This window comes from Chamaea fasciata, unplaced genomic scaffold, assembly GCF_029207755.1.
Source record: "Chamaea fasciata isolate MVZ Bird 193981 ecotype frontalis unplaced genomic scaffold, bChaFas1.0.hap1 SCAF_1, whole genome shotgun sequence".
NCBI classification, from domain to species: Eukaryota; Metazoa; Chordata; class Aves; order Passeriformes; family Sylviidae; genus Chamaea; species Chamaea fasciata.
Window position 1 is genome coordinate 69,859,293 of NW_027094086.1, and position 21,214 is coordinate 69,880,506.

At 38.1% G+C, this 21,214-nt stretch overlaps 1 protein-coding gene across 2 annotated transcripts in view; it reads left to right on the forward strand.

Annotated features, from left to right (window-relative positions):
- The window catches only part of GRB10 (growth factor receptor bound protein 10), a 145,774-nt gene extending 126,658 nt beyond the window's left edge, over positions 1-19,116 (forward strand). For both annotated transcript variants that reach the window (XM_066185598.1, XM_066185607.1), the window contains exons 7-17: positions 612-727; positions 2,749-2,823; positions 5,977-6,114; positions 6,659-6,769; positions 8,027-8,125; positions 9,536-9,613; positions 10,275-10,391; positions 11,263-11,329; positions 12,307-12,394; positions 15,081-15,174; positions 15,991-19,116. In XM_066185598.1, the coding sequence (XP_066041695.1) occupies positions 612-727; positions 2,749-2,823; positions 5,977-6,114; positions 6,659-6,769; positions 8,027-8,125; positions 9,536-9,613; positions 10,275-10,391; positions 11,263-11,329; positions 12,307-12,394; positions 15,081-15,174; positions 15,991-16,137 (1,130 nt within the window). In that variant the 3' untranslated portion in view covers positions 16,138-19,116. The remainder of the gene's footprint in view (positions 1-611; positions 728-2,748; positions 2,824-5,976; positions 6,115-6,658; positions 6,770-8,026; positions 8,126-9,535; positions 9,614-10,274; positions 10,392-11,262; positions 11,330-12,306; positions 12,395-15,080; positions 15,175-15,990) is intronic.
- The last annotated feature ends 2,098 nt before the right edge of the window (positions 19,117-21,214 follow it).

Consider the following 21,214-nt stretch of genomic DNA (forward strand, 5'->3'; position numbering starts at 1 on the left):
ACCAAATCTAGAGCAGAAAATTGCCCTGTCATGTGTACAAAACATTTGTCTCTGTCAGTATTCCTGTAAAGTAGATCCTGTGACCTCTTTCATAATAAACCCCATTGTCTAGCATCTACAATAAAGGCCTGAAGTTCACCTTGAAATGAACTGGTTTTATAGAGTGTGATCAAATACAACACTGTATTTCTGTGATAGTTCAAGACCTAACAGTGGCCTTTCTGTAACTTTTTTCCCCCTTGTCTTGGGTTGCAAGACACCCCTTAAACCTGTCCACCTTGCCAGTTCCACAGCACCGGTGCCAGAAGAAGAGATTTGTCTGTATTACTGTAGCTACTGCACACAAAAAAATCTATTCCTTTCTCAAAAGTCTGTGCTTATGAAGCCCTGATGTAGGAATTCCTTGAAGAACACTGCCATATAATGTTAAACTCTGTAATACATTACAAAGTAAAGGATTGCCTCATGGCAATGTGGTTTGAAAGCTAGAATGTGCTTTGCTAATTTCTTAAAAGGTAATGGAATTGCACTGGGTTGTTTTAACTTCTGTTCTTAGTTGGTCTCACTCCTGCTGGTTGGCTCTGTGTTAACATTGTGTTCTTTTTCCACAGAGAGGTGCTTGGAAGATCATGAGCTCATAGTTCAAGTTGAATCCACAATGGGAAGTGAAAGTAAATTTTTGTTCAGGAAGAATTACGCAAAATATGAATTTTTCAAAAATCCCATGGTGAGTCTCATACTTAGTTGTTTATACCACAGAGGGGTGGGTTGCAATAACATTGCTGGACACTGTTGTGTCTTAAACATTTATTGGTAAAAAACCAGGAACCAACTAATTGAATTCTTTCCAGAGAAATTTTAACCAATATTTCAATTCCTTGTATTTTCCTTCCAGCCTAAAAACCTCAAGTTTTTTCAAGTTACCAAATATATTTGTTTCAAAATGTGTGTAGTTACGTTGGAGAGTGACCAAGACAGGGAAATCTTCATTGGTTTAAGAAAAACAATCAGAAGTGCAATATACTCGTTATCGTCAAAGTTACTTGATTCAAAGCATATTCATCACATAACAAGCAGTATACAAACCTTTTAATTTCTGACTGTAATAATTAATAAAACACCAAATCTATGTGGGTAACCCCTAAAGCACTTATTCCATACAAGGAATTTCCAGTTTATTGTTACATATATTGAGGGTTGTTTCACTTATGGCTGTGCTTTTTACTAGTGTGCTCTGCCTTCTTTACTGATCACAGTAGCTTGCCCTCTCTATGTCCTCGGTACACCCATGCCTGAAAAGTACTGTATGCCATTGCTGTACCTATTCCTGCATTTCTAAGATCCTTTGAAAGTTGTGATTTCAAGCTGGTTACTGTGTAACTGCTTATCTGAGGATGACTTTTTCACGTTTTATCTAAACAATTATATTGGACCAGACTGTTGGCATGAACCAATGTCAGCTGGTGCGACCCATCGAGATAGCTGAGGAAGGGTAATCCAGAGGTGGTTAGGTAAGAACAGATCTTGGGTCAGTCAGGCATCTGTGGTGCGAGAAGAATAAAAGACACACGAGGTCACATTCAAACTCATTGCTGAAGTAACTGCGGGTGATAAATTCCTTCCTTTGCTCGTAGATGCAAGTGCACAGTTGCTGCAGCCTCGCACGTGTGCTTGCATGTACATTTGTCATCTGCTGGTGCTTGTTTCAGAGTCTGTGCCTTGACTTACTCTGCGAAACATTTCTGTACATGGAGTATTCCTAGTCTTCCACTTCTCTTGGCTCACCATCTGATAACCTAAGAACATCTGAGCATTGTACAGAAGTTTTGGTATCACAGGAGCGAGTGCATTAGTTTCAAGTGGTATGTTATAATTAATAACAGAGCATGGGAGTAAAACCCAGAATGCTTGGCATTCAGTCCCAGGCTCCTGCAATCACAGAATAAATCATTCTCGTGGTGTAAGAATGCAAAGGCTCCCTATCCGTTGCATTAGCTGTTGCCATATGGCACTGTTTCTACTCAAGAGAGGCTGGTAAATGTTAGCTTTCATAACTCATTGTGCAACTTACCTGGCAGAAGGGTGACTCCTCTTCAGCCCTACTCTTCATGCCCTAAAGACTGAAATTTATATTGCCTGAAGAGTGACAAATGTTCTAAACTGGAAATGTTTTTGTTGTGATTCATCTTGTTATAATCAGTCATTGTTTTATTTCAGGCATTTCTGTATGTCTCCATGCTTCAAATAATGTTTAAAAACTTCAAGAATGATTTCATGTCATTTCTGTGTATAGTAATTCAGCATACCAAATTACACAGGAATTTTACAACATAGCAGATGAAAGGGGAACTGGAGGGATAAATCTGAAGTCAAGTCATTGGTACAATAAGCAAGGAGTCACTGCATACTCAGCTTGCAGGATCATTCATCCTTCCCAAGAAGCAAAGGCTGTTAGAGATCCCCAAAAGTCCTCAGTAGAAGAGGAAGTGAGAGGAAAAATGCACTTATGAAATGCTGCACATCAGATATTTAAAAAACCCACAGTCTGTCTGCATGGGCATCTGGTGAGCAGAAGGAAGGGAAGAACTGCACTTGAAAAGCCCTAGTATTACTTTCTGTGTCAGGGGATCTCCAAATTGATTTAATAATGATAGTTGCAAAAAATTAATGACCTGAAGAAAATGTCACTAGTTCTCTGTAAGTGTTCAAATATAATGTGACTTCCAATTGTCTTCTTTTTGTGTCTAGAATTTCTTTCCAGAGCAAATGGTTGCCTGGTGCCAGCAAACAAATGGCAGTATCCCACAGTCACAACTTTTGCAGGTACTGTAAATTATCTGTATGGACAAAGAAATTTTAGAATTGGAGGGGGAGGAGTTCAGAGGAAGGGAGGGAGGGAGGGAGGGAGGGAGGGAGGGAGGGAGGGAGGGAGGGAGGGAGGGAATTCAGAAGTCTGGAAAGTAGTCAGTCAGAGAAAGACCAGTATAGTGAATTAGCATATGGGGCTATAGTTGAAAATACCTGACAAAGATCTTACCCAGTGGCATTGAGGTGTAAATTGTAAACACAAAGTATTCATAGCTATGGTCATACATATTTGTTCCATTAATACTCAACTTACTCTGTGGGTATTTGGTTTAGCCACCTGATGTTACTTGCAAACAGTCTTGGCAGATGTTTTTCTAGAAAAACAAACATATCTTTTATAAAAGGCAGAACAGAAGTACTCTTCTTTACTCCACATCATAGCACAGGAGAAAGTGTAAAAATGCAAGTGGATATTAGAAGATGAGTTTGAGATGATGAGACGTTTTGCTTTTGCTTTCTGTGTCCCATGTTTGTGCCTGGCAAGAATTGACAATAAGGACCAACTTCCCCATGGTTCAGCCAACTAGCTGCTCTTTTGTATAGAAAAATAATGCCCTAAGAAGTAAATGCAAGTAGAAATTTGTACGCAGTATTTGCAAAGTAATCCCATTTAAAGCTCTCCAGGTTAAATTGCTGGGGTGTGTTCCTTATGCCTATGTGTTGGTGGAGTTGTGCAGTCTGTGTGGTGGTGGCACGTGTGCCGCATTTCTGCTGAAGTTTTGGTGTCACTCTACAGTTTCTTGCTTGCTTAAAAAGAAACCGTGGAGGTGGCATAGTTGGTTGCCCTTCAAGAATGGTGTTGGAGGGCTGCCTCTCTGACCAGTAACTGATTCACTTAAATCTCTCCATTTTAGCACTCCTATCTAAGCCCATAGTCTAAATCCTTCTCACTTCACTTATTTTTGCAACCTGTGGACATTTAACTCCGGAGCCAAATTAAAACAGAGTTTATTAAAGAAGTACTGTACTAAGAACAAATGACCATGATGCCTGGAAGACAGTATCATGAATAACAGGCAAATTATGTAGCACAAATATATGAAGAATATAAACATAGAAATAACTGATTTTAGCTTGATTTCTGTCACTTTGTATGTTTGCAAATATGCTCTGACTCTGTTTAAAGACAAGTTTCCACTGACTTTTGATCCAGAGCACTCATTTTGTCCCATAACCATACCAAAGTCCATTAAATTCTGGTTCCACATTCACTTGAGAAGGATTCAAAACATTAGTATCCACTTACATCTGGGAAAAAGCAAACAAAAAAAAACCAAGCCAATTTCTGGAATTATAAATGAAAGTCATGTGCAATGAGGTTGTGATCAGGAACCAAAACTGTCACAGAGTGGCATTTCCACAGACTGGTAGGAAGAGGTCTTCACACCTTGGACCCTTCTTACCGTAGTTTAAGTGAAGAATTGAATTTGCTTGTTAATACAAGCAGCAGGACTCCCCAAAAGAGCGAGATGTTCTTGAAGATAGAAAAGTTTTGAGGGTAACTCAAGTGGTAGCAAAAGGAAAACTGTACAGCCTCTTGAGGTATGAGTTTGCTTCTGGGGAGGCTCAGAAAGGTACAGTCCTGGAGAAGCATAAGTCATGGGGGTTAACAACATAAGAGTGTGGGGGAAAGATGGAGAGCAGATTCCCTCTAGTTCATTATTTACCCATACAAAAACTTACATTAAAAAGTTCCTTTTTTTCACTTTCATTTTTTCATACAAAAAATTTCATTAAAATTTTTATATTAAGTACTTCTTTTCATTTAAAAACCACACAACTATTTTTCAGAATTTCTATGGCAACTGTAATTTATTGAAGGTAAACCTCCTGCAGCCTAGCAGTCATTAAGCATGTTGCATCTGATGCCACCTTAAAAACTGAGCAATTTCGCTGGTTTTAATTACACATATTAACAGGGAAGAATATTAAATATCATCTCATGATATTATATACTGCATTAAGAGCTAGTATTTTTAGTTATGACAGTAGCATTAAAACCAGTGAGATCTGTTTTCCCTAGTCTCAACCTGGCTCACACATGCAAAAAAGCTTACCATCTTAGTTTACGTTTATTTTGACTGACAGGACAAAAAGAATCTATTCTCCTTTTGGTCTTACCCTTTCACAGCTGAGAAGTGGATTCCTAGTACACATAGCAAGAAAATTGATTATTCTTTCCCATTCTGTTAGATGACATGAGGAGGAGGACTGGAAAATAAAATAGAGGGTTTAATGCAAGTAAGAATTCTGACACAGGGCGCTGTGTTTTGGTTTTGTTTCCTCTGGACATTGTTCACACCAAAACACAACTTTAAAGAATTGCAGAGACCTCTAGGCCAACCAGGTTTATGCATTTTTCTTCATACTTGTTGAATTTATTAATTTGGCATTTAACTTAATGATCAAGCCTTCTGTCATTTAAAAACCTGGCCTGTTGTAATAAGGGAGCAATCCATCAGTTCCATAATTAATTCTTCCTTCCTGTGATAAATCACAAATCAAATTATTTTGTATGTGGTCCCTCTGCTTATGTCAAGAACTTAAATGCTTCTCAGTCCTGAAGTCTGGTATAATTGCTGGCACTTACTTGACTGCTCTACATTTCATTTTCAGTTAAATACGCTGTTGTCTGTTATGCCTCTTGTCTTGGGACAACTTGAAATCCTGAAACAGGCTCTTCCCTCTCAAAAACTTTAGGATAAAGATGGAGATTTTGGCAGTGCTTCCAAGTTAGACAATTTGCCAAAATTGCTGTGACAGGGTGTTGTTTTAAGAATTATTAAGCTTACTTTCTCTCCCTTTAGGCCAGGTGCAAGACAAATGGGCATACAGAGAAGCAATAGCTTTTTTGAGATTTAAGTCTTGATGCAGAGAATAGGAGGGTGTCAGTTGCAGGAGGAGATGGCCAGGTAGATGCAATGGAAGAGAAGGAATATATGTTTTGGTTATAAATCAGATTAAACATCTAGGTCAGTTGAAGCCTAGAAACTGCACCTCAAGTCAGCAAAATGATTTGCCATTTTCTTCTCCATTCTGCAAATACAGTGACAATTTTATAATTCATCCATAGGATACAATTTTCATCTACATTTTCCTCTCCAACAGAACTTTTTAAACTCCAGTAGCTGCCCTGAAATTCAAGGTTTCTTGCACGTGAAAGAGCTGGGTAGGAAATCATGGAAGAAACTGTTTATGTGTTTGAGGAGATCAGGACTTTATTGTTCTACAAAAGGAACTTCAAAGGTAAGATTAAAAAAGAAGTTGCACAGTACTAGCATGTGAAAGTATTTTCTGCTTTTACAGTGGGTATTTTTGCTGTTTGGTTTTTTGTTTTTTTTTTTTAATCTCCACACAGTGTTCCCCTTTTTTTGTTCCATAGAAAAAGATAAGTAAGGCATGATCAAATGACAGTCAAGCCCTGGGCTCTCAATGCATGAACACAGCCATACAGTTTCATTGTAAAATAAAAACAAACCAGCCAGACAACATCAATGTGGCCACTAAAGTTTTGCTAACCTTCAGATTTCTCCGGACTAATGTAATAGGCCAGGCCATTTTAAATGTGATAGATTTGCATCAGTATTTTGTGAGCTTCCTGTACCAAGCACTTTCTGCTGGTAGGCTGATCTGTAAGGGGTGTGTGCCATGGCCACTTGAGGCTGCCTGAGAGAGGAGCAGCGTTCATGCACTGCCCTCTGTTGGAGGCTGGGCTTGAGAGACTGCAGAGCTTGCACAGCATCTTCCAAAACCTTTCACTTACCTGTGCTAAACCATGTTATTTCCCCAGGAGCCAAGACATTTACAATTGTTGGCTGACCTAGAAGACAGCAATATCTTCTCGTTGATAGCAGGCAAGAAGTTGTACAATGCCCCTGCAGAGTATGGATTTTGTATAAAGGTAAATCTCCTCACTGAGCTCTTCCAAAGTTCCAGACAGTGTTGGTAGCTCAGAGTCACCCCAACCCCCAGCTGAATGGGATTTGTATGTAAAACTCTGCAAGCCTTTTCTGTGACAAGGACTTGATCTTTAACATCTTTCATTTGGCAGGCATGTCCTGTGAATCTTGTCATCATTTTATGTGACACTTTTAACACTTTATCTGGTGCTCCTTTGGTTTGGGAAATTTTTGTGCAAGAGCAGCTCAGTGCTGAAGCATGGTGTGCTTGTGAGGTGGCCTTGGTTCACCTCACAGATGAAAGCTTTTTCCAAGTTCTCTAATCAAACAGAAAAGTTGCTCTGGACAGCAAGCACCAAAGCTATATAGCAGCAAAGGATTAAGCTCTGATGGGGTGCAATTTTATTGTGGGCCAGAGGTTTGCCTTTAAAGAGGAAGACTGTCTTGGAAAAATGAATGCTAGAATAACCAGTTGCCTTGAAGATTTTTAAAACTGTTGTGCTGAAAGATTCATTTGGAAAGTATTTCAAAGGTTTGAAAATTGTAATTTTCTGAGAAGAAGATAAGGCTGTGGGAGATGGTTTTATGACATTAATGAAGTAGTCTCCTTCCTAGCAGCTGTTCCAGAGCTAGACAACAAGGGTTTGCCTCATAGAAACTGTCTGCTGGACAGATCCTGAACTGATGGAAGCAAACTTCCAGTTACCCTAAATTATGGGAACTTTCATCCTTCATTTCAAAATGGGGGTTTATAAAACTTCTCAGAGATTTGAAAACAGAACAAATAAAAAACCAAAAAACAGCCCAAACCCCAAACAAACAAAGAAACCAAAACAATAATAATAATAATAATTTAAATAACCAAACAACAACAACAAAAAGACCCCTCCAACTACTCAAACCGTGCCCAGTTCTAGTATGGCCTGAGTACCTTGTTCCTATAAACTGCTAGGACTGCAGGTTATTTCAAACCATAGAAGCCCCTGAGTTGGAGGGGACCTACAAGGATCAGTGACCTCAGGTTCAGAAAGTCAGGAGGCATCAACATTTGATCTTGTTGGTCACAGCTGAGAAAGTGATTTCCTTCAAAGCATGGTCAGCCTTTCCTGAGCTTTAAATTCAGTGTGGTGGGAGCTTTTTCTGGCTACTTCTTTAGACTAATACTTTACCTTGCCTTTACCCTGCTTACAGTGATTCTAAGCTTACAGTGTTGTTGGTTTTCTAATGATTGTGTCTGACTTCCCTCTAATACTTTAAAGCCAAACAGAGTGAGAAATGAAACCAAGGAACTGCGGTTGTTGTGTGCTGAAGACGAGCAAAGCAGGACGTGCTGGATGACTGCCTTTCGACTCCTCAAGGTACCTAATCTCTTCTACTTTTGCAAAGCTACACCTAGAGTTAAGTGGCATTTATTATTTTGTTAATGAGAAATTACCTACATGTTCTTAAATATCATCTGCTCCAAAACAGTATGGGTAAGAGCAAAATGCCAAGCAGACCTGTCCCACCTAAGAGTTTAAGCATGGACTGAGATATATTCCTTCCACAAATTAATCAAGTATAGTTTTAGTTTTGGATCCAAATTTGAGATAGGTGAATGAATTAAAAAACCTGCTTAACAAGGTATTTTCAAGTTATCATAGCACTAAAGCATATGTTTCCATAAAGGTTCTCTTAGAAGAAACAGAAATAAGTAACCCTATATTTGGGTAAAAGTTACTCATATCTGAGAACAGACAATGAAATTTCTTGACAATATCATAGGAGGCTTCACTGCTTTTTGAAACAAAATCAGGATGGAGGGAACTGAGGAGAAAGCTGACCAAATTGTGGCCTTTGAAGGAGAGAACTTACTGATCTTCATAGGAAAATGTGCATAAATTCTGCTTTGGTTCTAAGTCTTTTTCTGAATGTGCTTCTTTGAAAACTGCTGTGTTTTCCTCTCTACCTTACTACGTCCTATGTACAGAGAAAAAAATGACTTTGTTTTTAAGACACCCAAAAGATGATTAAAAGTGTACAGTCAGTGAAAATTAAGGCTTTGCCCCAAGGCTGGGTCCATAACCCTCCTTTTTATTCACCATCTCATTTAACTTTCCCTAGTCCTATATTCCCCTGTTTGGAAGTGGTATAAACTGTTTCAGTTAGAACATTCAGTAAGCAATTTTGCTCTACTTCAACGCTGTGCCTCTAGGGAAGGCACTGAGTAGGTGTTTATCTACCATCCTGGCTACTAGTGTTGCTAAAAATTCATCATGTTTAACCAAGGGCATGACTGGAAATCAATCACCTTATTATTTTAAGGATGAGAAAAGAACCAAGTGATATGAAATTTATCGAAAGAGCTAGTGAATTAGAAAGGTTCTTATTTTTTATCATTATGAAAACTGAGTTTGAATGTCTTGTGCAGAATACTTTTAAGTTCTAGAGGGTAAAAAGAAGGGAATTAATATGTCTGTTCTGATCTTGACTGAAAGCTTGTGTTCTACAAGCAAATCATGTTGGTAGCTGAGAGTGGCAAAAAGAACCTGTGTATATCATTCAAGCTTGTATATTCTTAAATAAAACTTTTTGGTACATATTTACTCTTTGATTGCCACCTGCCAGTCACTATTACTCAATGCAAATGGCTTTGGGAGAGCTTCTGATCAGGAAAATAATAAACTTGATGGCACCTTGCTCCAGTGTAAGTGGTATTATGAAATCACTACAGTTTGTTTCCTAGGGCATATATTTGAATAATAATGTCCTTGTGTTTCTGTTGGCAGTATGGAATGCTACTGTATCAGAATTACAGAATTCCCCAGCAGCGAAAAGCCATGCTTCCACACTTTTCCACTCCAGTAGTAAGTGATGAACTTTACCTCACTGATGTATGTTGTTGGAAAAGATGCATTTGCCGTTTGCATTTTAAAAGTGGAAAATTTTACCCTAAGAAATGTAAATTCAGCATTGTGTAGCAAATCAATATAAAGTTCATGTTTTGCATGAGTACAGTTTCCGTGGTTGGCTCTCCATTATCTTAGGCTTACATGATCCACATGATTGAAGAATCTTGGCTACGTCACGCTCTTTGAGATGTATGGCACAGAGACATCTGGCTGTCTCTGCAAAAGCCAGCTTAGGTCTGGCAAAACTAACACGTAGATTTCCTAAAATATGATGGGCCAAGAGCTGACTGTTAACTACCTAAAAGGGAAGAGCCTATATTTGGATCCCAACTGGCCCTGAAAATGACTGGAAAATAGTAATAGAGCAAGTGGGCAACTTGAGCAAACAGATTTTATTCTGAGCCTTTGAATTGTCTCCCTCCCCTACAATCAAAAAAGAAAAACCATCTATTTTTGTGTCTGTGAATCTTTTGAAAGGGGGAAAAATAAGATTGTTTTCTGTGCTGTTGAAGGAGGACTTTAGACAGTCTTCTGAAACCAAAACAGTTTGAAATGAAACTCTCAAGCTGGTTTTTCCTTTCCCTGTTTTTTGAAACAAGTGAAAATTCCTTTTCAGAGAAGTGTATCTGAAAACTCACTAGTAGCAATGGATTTTTCGGGGCAAATAGGAAGAGTTATTGAAAATCCTGCTGAAGCACAGAGTGCTGCCTTGGAAGAAGGACATGCTTGGAGGGTAGCTATCTTCTCTTCTTTTCTATTTTTGCAATCAGTAAGTGTCTGTTGAGAGCCAAAACACAGAGTGTGCTATGATGTTAGTGCAGTGCTGGTCACAGTATAGCTTAGCTCCGACCTGAAGCAATCACACTGCAAGCATGCAGATCTGAAAGTCAATATCCATCTTTAGCGAAACTGTCACATTCACAACAACCTTCTACCACTGCTTCTCTGTCCCCCTAGTGTCCAGAGGAAAGTTGAGGGGGAAAGCAGACCCACCAGAACTTTACTGCCAGTTTGCAAAACCAGTCTCTGAGGAGGAGTATGTCAAATTAAATGCTTCCCCACATGGAAGAGGCTGGGGCTCTGACTAATGGCTTGCTCCCAGTAAGTTTAATTGCAGAATATACAAGAGGCAGGACCTCTTGGAATGAAAACTGATGTAACTTGTTTATAGTGTCTTGTGGACAGACAGCTGCAGTACAAGTTTTCCCACATGCGCGTCTTTTAGGGAAAAGGAGTCATTACTGAAGCATTAGCTGGTGCTTAATGTACGGGAGGGAAATACTGCTTGATTTACTGAGTGCCTGGTGTTTTGCCTGAGCAGAAACATATCAATCAGTCTTTTCTTTTTTTCTTTTTTTTTCCTTTTTTTTTTTTTTTAAGATACTGAGTTTTCATCATTAACATCTGGCTTGTGTTTTAAGCCAGCTGAAATGAGCTGCTGCTTGTAGATTAGCCCCCTTCAAAGTTGCATTTCTTTTTCTCATCCTTGCATTAAATCTGCCCAGCCCCCAGTTTCCTGTAAATTAAATCTATATTGCATGTGCACTAATTCTCTTCTCCTGAGGCGTTAGTGTGGATTTAACGGTAATTCATTTTCTCTATAGAAACGTAGCACAAGAATGAACATCTTGGGTAGCCAAAGTCCACTCCATCCTTCCACACTGAGTACAGGTAAATTCTGATGGTTTGTCACCATAGTATCAGAGGCCTCTGTGGGTAAAGAAAAGGTACATTTCATACAGACACAGAGTGCAGCCATTTACTACGAATGCCTTGGTGTCAAGTACAATCCTTATCAGTAGCTTCATTAACATGCCTACCCATATGGACACCATAGAAGAAACTTGTTTTCCTTTGATGGCCCACTCAAGCTTTTCTTTAGGACTAGTCTTTTGAAACTCGTATTTTGTAAAAATAGACACTCTATAAGTGTTTCCATTTAAAAGAATCCAGCAGTTAATTTGCTGTTTTGGACAAGGAAAGTCAATGAGTGATCTCTTAATCTTTAAAGACTAGGAATGAGCATTTTCAAAACGGAATTTTTTCCATAATAACTGAAAAATGTGAAATATGCAAGTCCTCATTTCTCTGAGACTGTAAATTTATTAAAACAACAGGAAACTTCATATTATTATCCTAGACTTCTTGCAGGAAACACAGCTATTTTCTCTTGCTATTCTGTTAATGGAATTTTAAAATACCATTTGAAAGACAAAACAACAAAGATGAAAAATATTGGGGGCTAACTTGACTCTTGCAAGCATCATCTGAAGTGCATTTCTTTATTTGACATTTAGAGGGACTTGTTTCTAACTCATTAGCTTATACATTGAGTTCTAAAGATTGTTAGTCCCAATATGTTCAAGAAGCTATGAGAAAGCAGTATTATAAGAGACTTCTCTTGTTTACCTAATTGTATATCTGAAAATCGGAAAATAGATGGAGATAATGCCTCTCTACTTGATATATTAAGTAGATGCATTTTTTGATATTGATTCTTTTTTATATAGGTTGATGGAAGACACTTTATATTCTGTAAGAGAACTATACCCACTTTTAAAATGTTTAAATAATTAGTATGTGGAAAAAATGGTTTTGTGTGTAATTGTTTTTAACCATCCCCTCCCTCTTTTTCCTCTCTCCTCCAGTTATTCATAGGACACAGCACTGGTTTCATGGCAGAATCTCTAGAGAAGAATCTCACAGGATTATTAAGCAACAAGGGCTTGTAGATGGGTAGGTATTCTTGTTGTTCAGTATTTATGATCTGACAGTAAGTTTTATAGATGAGAGCGCAACTTCTGCTGTAATGGTTTACAGCACTTCTGTAAGGTTTATGAGCACTTCTGAGTAACCTGATTGTCGAGTAGTCCCGTTATAACCTGCCTGGATTCCAAAAAGTCAGTGTGTGCTTGTAGGAGTGGATCCTAGCTTTTCATTTGAAAAGTAAAATCTTAGGAATATACTTAAATGTCTTTCTTTTTTTCCAACAGAGGCAGTCAAGTTTTAGACAATGTCAGAATTTGAAAATAATCAATTCTTGTAATCTGCATTGAGGACATATTTTTCAGGCAAAGCTGTACCTAACCATTTGCCAACAAATTTATAATCGGCCATCCATGCTCTTCTGCATGAATCAGAGCAGCTATTGGTGCTTGCTCACTATTTCTGTTCTAGAGCAAAGAAATAGAAGTACCTGTTCCAGCACTCTGTAAAAAGTCTGTGGTTGAGATTTAAGTATCTTCTGAGCATCTCTGTTTTCTTTATTTATATGGAATTACGGTTATTGAAGGGAAGTTGCTTGAACTGCATTGAGCATTGTTGATTTGTAGGATGGGAAAGGCATGGTTGCCTTTGGTTCACTATCTTCATTGCTTTCAGGGTTAAGGTAGAAACATCAATGTTGGCTTCACAGGAGGCAGTGAAGTTCAAACCTTTCTTCATCATTTTCTGATTCAGAAGCAACACTAATCTTTCTGAAGACTTAAATACATTAGGGAAGTAGAAATCGGTAGTGTGTGTGTGTGTGTGTATATATATATATATATTAATATATTCATCAAGCAGTGTTTACTTATTTTTGGGGAGTTTTGTCTACCCTAAGGCTAGACAGGGGATTTTAGCTAAGCAGGTCCAACAGAAAAGCAGGGGAGCCCCGCTGACTTTTTGAGTTTCTGGTTTTCTCACATTATAATCCTGGGCTCATTTTGTCTTGTTGCCTTAGGAATCTGGTGGCCCATCCTTCTTGAGGTCTTCATAAATGTGTTCATGTGTTTGATGCTGTGTTAAATTTGTGCATAATCAGTTTACTCACTGTGGAATATGAAAATTGGTTAGTTTGGCCATAGTAAGGTCCACCAGCAGTAACAAAAGAACCATGTTACCTATGTGCTCTGAGACCTAAGGATCATGATTTTCAGGGTGGAAAACTCTTGCCTATGTTTTCCTGCTTTGTGTGTTCTCGAACAGAAGAAGGTAGAAAGTTAACAGTCTTCTGATGGTTCATGGAAGATGCTCAATACTGTATACAAGCAACTGATGCTGCTGTCTTGGATATCTCTGGAAGTTCTTGCTGAGGATGCATCTCTCTTGGTGTAGTCATTGCTTGTGTGGAAGCTGGTTGCTTGCCAGAGGTTGAGTAAACAGTTGCAGCATCAGTTGCGCAGACCTTTGCCTTGTGTCACCAGCTTACAGTACCATGCATAATCTGAAACAGCTAGATGAAAAATAATTGAGAGATACCTGCATGAACTGCAGTAACCAGAGGGCAGATAAGGTCTTTCTCCCTCACATGGATCCTAATTTATTAAAGGCTTTCTTCCCTTTTCCACACATCTGGTCTTCCTAGGACTAGAATGGGGTCTTCAGATGCCATGCATGGTTTCTGAGAGTGGCAGGACATGCCTGTCCCTGATTACTGAACTGACTGTGGTTATGATGGTGCATTTTTGTGGTAATGACATTTCTCAGTCAGTTCTGAGGGGCTGGAGTAAATTTTTTTGGGTTCTTAAAACTACAAGCAGTTCTTGCAACTGCACTTTGGAAAAGTGTGTTCCTGGCTTAGTGGTTCGCAATTAAGAGGCCTGCCCCAGTCCTGTGCTCAGCCATCTCACAAATCCACTAATGATTACTGCTATAAGCTTTCCACCGAAGGTATATTATTTTCTGTGGCATGGAGAGGATCTGCTTCCTTTGGTCATAATTCTTATCTAGCTTTTTTCCTCCTCTTCCCAGTATGGATGTTAAACAAAGGCCATTTGGGGTAGGACTTCAGTTTTGTGGGTTAACTTCAAAGTGACAGCTACACAGTGTATGATGTTGGTAGCTGTATGCCTAATGTATATTTTTTTCCACCAGTGCTAAGGGAAAAATACTTTGACTGTTCTAGTGGAAAAATCAGTGTGTGTTTTCCCCATCTTGATAATGTGGAAGCAGCTTAACTGGTAAATAATTTTAAGAAAGTATTGAGCTGTTTCTGTGCAATTGCAGCCATTTACCCTACGTGTAATTTTGCTGACACTGGTTTTCTGTGAACTGATTCAAGATATATGGGGGCGGCTTCCCATATATTACTTTCCCATCTACAGAAATTCAGATTTTCTCTAGAATTAAATGATCACATTTTCTTCATGAGAGTACATATCATTAATGGAAAGCTGAGTTAGAGGGAACCTTTAAAAAAGCCTCATAGGTACATTCTTAGGGGAAGAACTACCATCATGTATCTTGCACTTCCTGTTTCTTCATCCACTAATGTTGCATAGCCATGGTGTAATAATTGAAAGCAAATTGCCAGTTACAGAATCACCTCTTGATGCAACTAAAGAGTTCAGCAGTGGCACAAAATTACTTAGTAGTTCTGATTATTTAAGAACAAACAGATGGCGGTATTCAATTTGTTCTTAAAAATGTTCTCTCCTAGATTATTTCTTCTCCGGGACAGCCAAAGCAATCCAAAGGCATTTGTACTTACATTATGCCATCATCAAAAAATAAAGCATTTTCAAATCTTGCCGGTAAGTAGATTATTTTTGATACTTATAACAAACCCCAAAATTTTAGACCATGGAGCTTTTGCCAACATCTGAGGAGACCTCTTATTAATTACTCATGTAACTAACAAGGATGTTTCCATAAGCAAGTATATAAGTGGGTATTCTTTAGAATTGTCAAATGTCTGATTAAAATTATTAGCATTGGCAGAAAACTAGCGTACGTCACTACATTACATAAGTCTGTGTAATGCACAGAACTTGTTCTCTGTGACTGTCAGCAACCACAGTGGCTGTTGTCTCCCTTCTCACTTAAGCAAACATAGAATAACTTTGAGAAACTTTAAAAAGTTTTATTCTGGAGGTCATGCAGTAATGTTGAACTTCAAATAATGTTGCACTGAGATATTGGAAAACAGTTTGATTTTTATCTTGATCCAAAAAAGCATGAAAAGTTTAAGGTTATATAGACCTTTTTATTGTTCCAAGCTCTCTTCTGTTGTTTAGCCTGCCAATTTTACAAACAGCTAACAAATCCTTTAGGGGTATTTTTATTTTATCTAATGAATGCCAGTGCTGTCTGTACAACTTTCAATTACTCTGCCCACAAGTTTTCACTTTCATAAGCAAAATGTTATAAGTTGGGTTAAGGTATGCTTTTTTCTAGTGCTGTGCACGGTTTCATAAAGAACTGCAGGCACTGGGTTGTTTGGACAACAAAGTGCCAACCGAGTGCCCATCATTTATTTATGTCACACACTGGTGGTACTCACTAAGCTTTTCTGGGGGTATACCTCTTCATGTGCAGCCTGACTTGAAAAGGATGTTTTGTTTCCCTAGTGTGAAGATGATGGACAGATATTTTTCAGTCTGGATGATGGGAACACCAAATTCAGTGATCTAATCCAGCTTGTTGAATTCTATCAACTAAACAAAGGAGTCTTGCCCTGCAAACTCAAACACCACTGCATCCGAGTGGCCTTATGACCTCAAATCTGACTCTCACTGAAGACTGGATTTGATAGAAGAGTAATTGTAAGAGAACGTTGACACTGGGGAATTGGCAGATTTGTAAGTTGGTTAAAAAAATAAATATTATGCACCTTGGGACTCTGAAAGGGATGGATTCGACAGGTGCCAACAGACCAAGATTGCTGGTTTGTCTAACACCTAAGAGTGATTGCTGCTGAGTGTCCCAGCATCCCAAAAATGGGGGGAGGGTCTGTAAAACAATGAGTAAATTTGAAACAAAACTGGAAACTATCTTGGCTGGGCCACTTAACAGGAACAAGTGTGAAGAGAAATCTTTGAAAAGAACTCTTGCCCTGGAATAATCTTGACAATTAAGACTAGTGTGTTTACTTTTTGTATTGATCACTTTTTTTGCACTCCTACTTTGTTTCGGATATTGTATGCAGCCTATATTAGGAGCTGATGTGGCTTTTAAAATTCATGCAGGAGTTGGGTATTAATCTGCACCCTAAAACGTATGGAATGCTTCAGCCTAAAAGGATCTAGAAGAAAATCAAGAAGTGTGTGTGTGTGTGTGTGTGTGCGCGCGTGCGTATGTCTCAGTACTTCTCTGGAGACCTGAGGTTCAATGATCTGCAGATGTCTTTGAAGAAGCAATGAGGACACAATTCTAAAAGAACATACCACCAATATACATACTCTTAAAACTGTTGACTCGTAGCATTATGGCTGTAGTATGTTGATGGCATATTAGTGGCATCCAGTCATGCAGAGACTGTATTAGATTCTATGCACAAATTTTTATTATTGGAGTGGTGGTTCATTTTTTACAGCCTTTTGACTGTTTTCCTGAGGAAACTTACTGTTACTAAATAGAGTAGGACTGAATGACTACACTTGTATTTGAAACCACCATTTTTTTTGTGAGAAGATTCTTCTGCAGGTAGTCTTAGTATGACAAAATAAAAAAATTAAAACCAGTGTTTTTAGCTTTATAGCTCCTTGAATTTTCAGACTGTTTCAAAGAGCTCTTTCAATATAGTAAAGCTACAGTGACACAACGCTCTCCTGGGGATAGGGCATAAGAATGGAACCCCTTCTGTTTTTTGTAGGGCCATGAAAGTTTACATGGTGAGAAGGAACATGCTGGGAATAGAGATAGATTTGATTGTGAAGTAGCTGCTGGCAATATCATCCATTGAGGTAACTGGTGTTCCCTGTGTCATGTGTGCTACTGCACTCCAGTACCTGTGGCAGACAAGCATGTATCTTGCTCTGGTGCTGGTTTGTCATCAGAACTACTTTATTGTTAATGTTTAAATGAATTATTTAATGTTTACACAATAACTCCTTCTGATGATAAATTAGTATAAAAGTCAGACAAGTCCCACCTTCATCCTGCAGTTGCAACCAACCATTCCTTCAGCAACTGTCTGAACTGAAGTAACTTCCCAGTGCTCAGTGCCATTAGCAACAATGAGAAGTGTTCCACACTGGGAACTTGCAGAGTGTAGTGCAGAATGGAGCATTTGTAAAATGGTAAATTATTTACACAGGCTAGTTAATCCTTAATATTTGCCACTGGGTTTGAAATCCTAGCCATCTGAAAGGGTAAAGAAGGAAAACCAATCCTAAACTTTTAGGTCTTCATGTAGTGTTAAGAATAGCTTAAGACAAACCATAACCTGCCTGAGTCGTCCATATCAGCTTAAACTATGTCAATGGTATAGAAACACTGTATTTTAGTTTACAGAACACATTTAGTATTTTTTTTCCATTTAATGTCTAGATACTAAAAATGAAGAAACTTGATTTTGTTTTTAGTAGAAGCCTTTTTTGTTTTGTTTTGTTTTGTTTTGCTTTTTTTAATTGTACATAGTGAAATGAGTGTTCCTGCTTTCTAGACAATGTATTTTAAAACCTTGAAATTAAGCTAACTTAAGTCTGACTTCACTTTGCATGCTTCTATTTGGCCCCTATTAGGAGAAAAAAGATACTTGTATTGACTACATTACCAGTTCAATAAGACCATTTATGCTGTAGTTTTAAGTTTTTCTGTTTACATAGCTTAGTGACAACCATGCATTTTTCGCAGTAGGCGGATAGTATTTGCAGTGTTTCATATTTATAAAAAAAACCACAAACTTTGCATCTTATTTAAATTGAGAATAAAAGTTTGACTATGAACCATGATTTTTGTATGTAGATGGTTGACTTAGTATTTTGTACTCTTCCCAGCTAAAGTGAGCTGTTTTGAGAAAGTGACCACCTTCAAAGTGGCAACAATCTTACTTAAGCAGATCACTGCTTTGTCTTCTTTCTGCTGGAAAACAGTCAATGCCACCTTAGTTTTCCAACAGATTCAGCTGGCTGCCAGCTCAGAATACCAAGGACTGAAGGACATTTGACTCTTATTTTTGTATTTAAATGACATGAATGTAAAGGGGATGCTCAGGGTTGTTTTGGAGCCTGTTGAATTTTTATCTTTTTGCCTGTGATTTTATTTTCTAAATAAATACTTCATGTAGCAATCTTGAATATGTTGAGAAGGAAAATGCCAAACCATTTTGGTAATGAGGTTACTAGTTAAGTTATGTTACGATAGGTGTTAAAGTACAAAAAACTTTTTATTTGTTAATTAATCTTGAAGAAACACGTGCCTCAGTTTAGATGTTTTGTCTTATCTTTTCTGCACTAAATACCTGACAGTTTGACCAATCAATGCACCTTTCCAGTGGCAAGACTTGCTTATCGTAAATTATATTGTCACAATGCAAGATTTAGTGACTGTAAAATGGAATAAAGTTTAAAGTTTCAGGGAATGCAAAAGGTATTAACTTAAGAGACAAAACCTTTATTCAATATGCTTTGCTTCATACTGTAAATAGCTTTTTGGCTTGTGAACCTAATTGTAATCTTTCAGGTATTTTTGTACAAATAAGGGACTGATATTCTGTTTCTTGTAATTAGAAATAAACGTTAATACAATGCTATTCATTTTATATTGGAATGAATGTCGTCCTTTGGATATATCAGTACACTGTGTATCTCTTGCCTTAATTCAGGTTAATTGGGTGGGTCATGTTAAACAGCTTTTAAAAAGTGTGAAGAGGAAAACACAATCGCCACAATACCTCAATTCTGGCTGTTCTGTCTTTAATAGTCCTATTAGGATAGACTCCATTTTATTTAGAAAAGAAATTGTTCACACCTTTTCTTTGAGAAAAAATACTGGGGATATTCTGCTATGATATTTACAATATTCATTTGGGAAGGCTGCAAGAATCTTATCAGAACAACTATGACCAACCTTCAGATCATGAAGTTTTAACTCATTGGAAATGCATACTCTGCAAAAAACACTTTATTGGCCTGATAGCTGTTGGATCAGAAAACTTTTCAACAGTACTTCCAGAAAGCAATTATTTACTCCTGTAATCCTTGTATTTGAGTGGTGTATCAGAGTTTGGGTGGAAAAGCACCATCTGCACAAAATACATCTTTACTTAAAAAATCCGGGGGGGTGGAGGAGTGGGGTGGAGGAATTGGTGGTTCTTCTGGTTGGCAGATAATAAAACAGAAGGTTGGGAATATTTCACTTTTATTTTTTTGGACACAATCCTTTCCTGTTTTCTCCTTGTTAATCCATAGAAGCCATCAAATGCATTCCACTTCAAAACTCTGTTGCACTCTGGCTTCTGCACGCTATGTCTCCATGTGATGTCTCCATATTGCACTACAGCATGAGTAAACTAATATGTTAGCATGATGACATTTAGTTATCAGCACACAGAGGCAGAGTACTTCCTTTGGATTTTGATGTTCCTCAAGTTTTTTTCTATCTGGGCATACATGTTAAAGTGTTTAGAATTCACTATCCTGCATGCAGTAACTTATTTTTTTTTCACTAAGTTAACAAAGGGGACTGCTTGCTTACAAAAGGTTTGAGAATGCCTGTTTCCTGCTTGGCTAGAGGAGGCCATACTAACATTGAAACTGACTCCCACTATGATCATTAAAAGTCAGAGACAGTAATTCTACACAAACCTGTAAAGAAAAATCAACACCAAAACCCCACTTTGCTTTATTGCATATATTGCATTTGGAACAGACAAGAAGGTGGCATTAAAAAAAAAAGCAACATGGCAAGAAGATCTCAGCCTGCCCTGTGGCAGTGTAGTGCTGCCAGCATGTTTGTCCAAACTGCCCACCTCTGTGGCAGATGCAAAATGATACCTGTGAAATTGGCATTAGCAGTGGGTACTTGGGCTGTCAGAACATCACCAGTACAAAATTAGTCTGGGCCAGAAGTGGGTCTGTGGTACAGAATTAAATTACTTGCCTGATAGGTTTTGCTTCTTTTATGTTAGTTGCAGAACAACAGACATGATCAGACATCTGATCCCATAAAGAAAGCATTCTAGCATGAAATTCACCAGGCAAAACATCTTAAATGCATTTGGGCCTATAAGTAAATTCCTATCAGACTCATGTTTTACAGCCTGTGGCTGCAGGACTTTCATCCTGATACAAAGAACCCTTAAATTAGGATTACTTTAACACTAAATTGTTGCTTCAGCCTCTACCTGCAAAACCAGATGAGAAAAACATCACCAAATAAGCCATTTCCCTTCAAGTTGAACTTTAGATGACTTTTGGTCTTTGCTATTGCCAATTTAGTAATGCTTTAATCTGGTTTGTCAATGTCCAGTCTGTAGACTGCTTTGGCCCGGACACTGTTTTTCTGACATCTTGGAAACTTCAGTAACAATGTCACCAGATGGAGAAAAAAGATATGTTCTTCTGAAATACCCATGATGCCTTCATTTGGGTTGATTCCGCATCCTAAATCTTAGGTCTTCCTTCTTTAACTTGAAGCACAATTTAATTAGTATTTGGAAATCCAACATAACTGCAAGTATGTCCAAGACCTATATGATTTTCATTAGATACTGTGATTAGTCACATCTGAGACTTGAAAATGAATTAATTTGTGTAACACACATTGCAAACCCTTAGCCCAAAAACAGTTCTGCTCTAACTGCTTGTTATTTTGCACAGATACCAGCAGATGTTTTAGCAAGAAAAATAG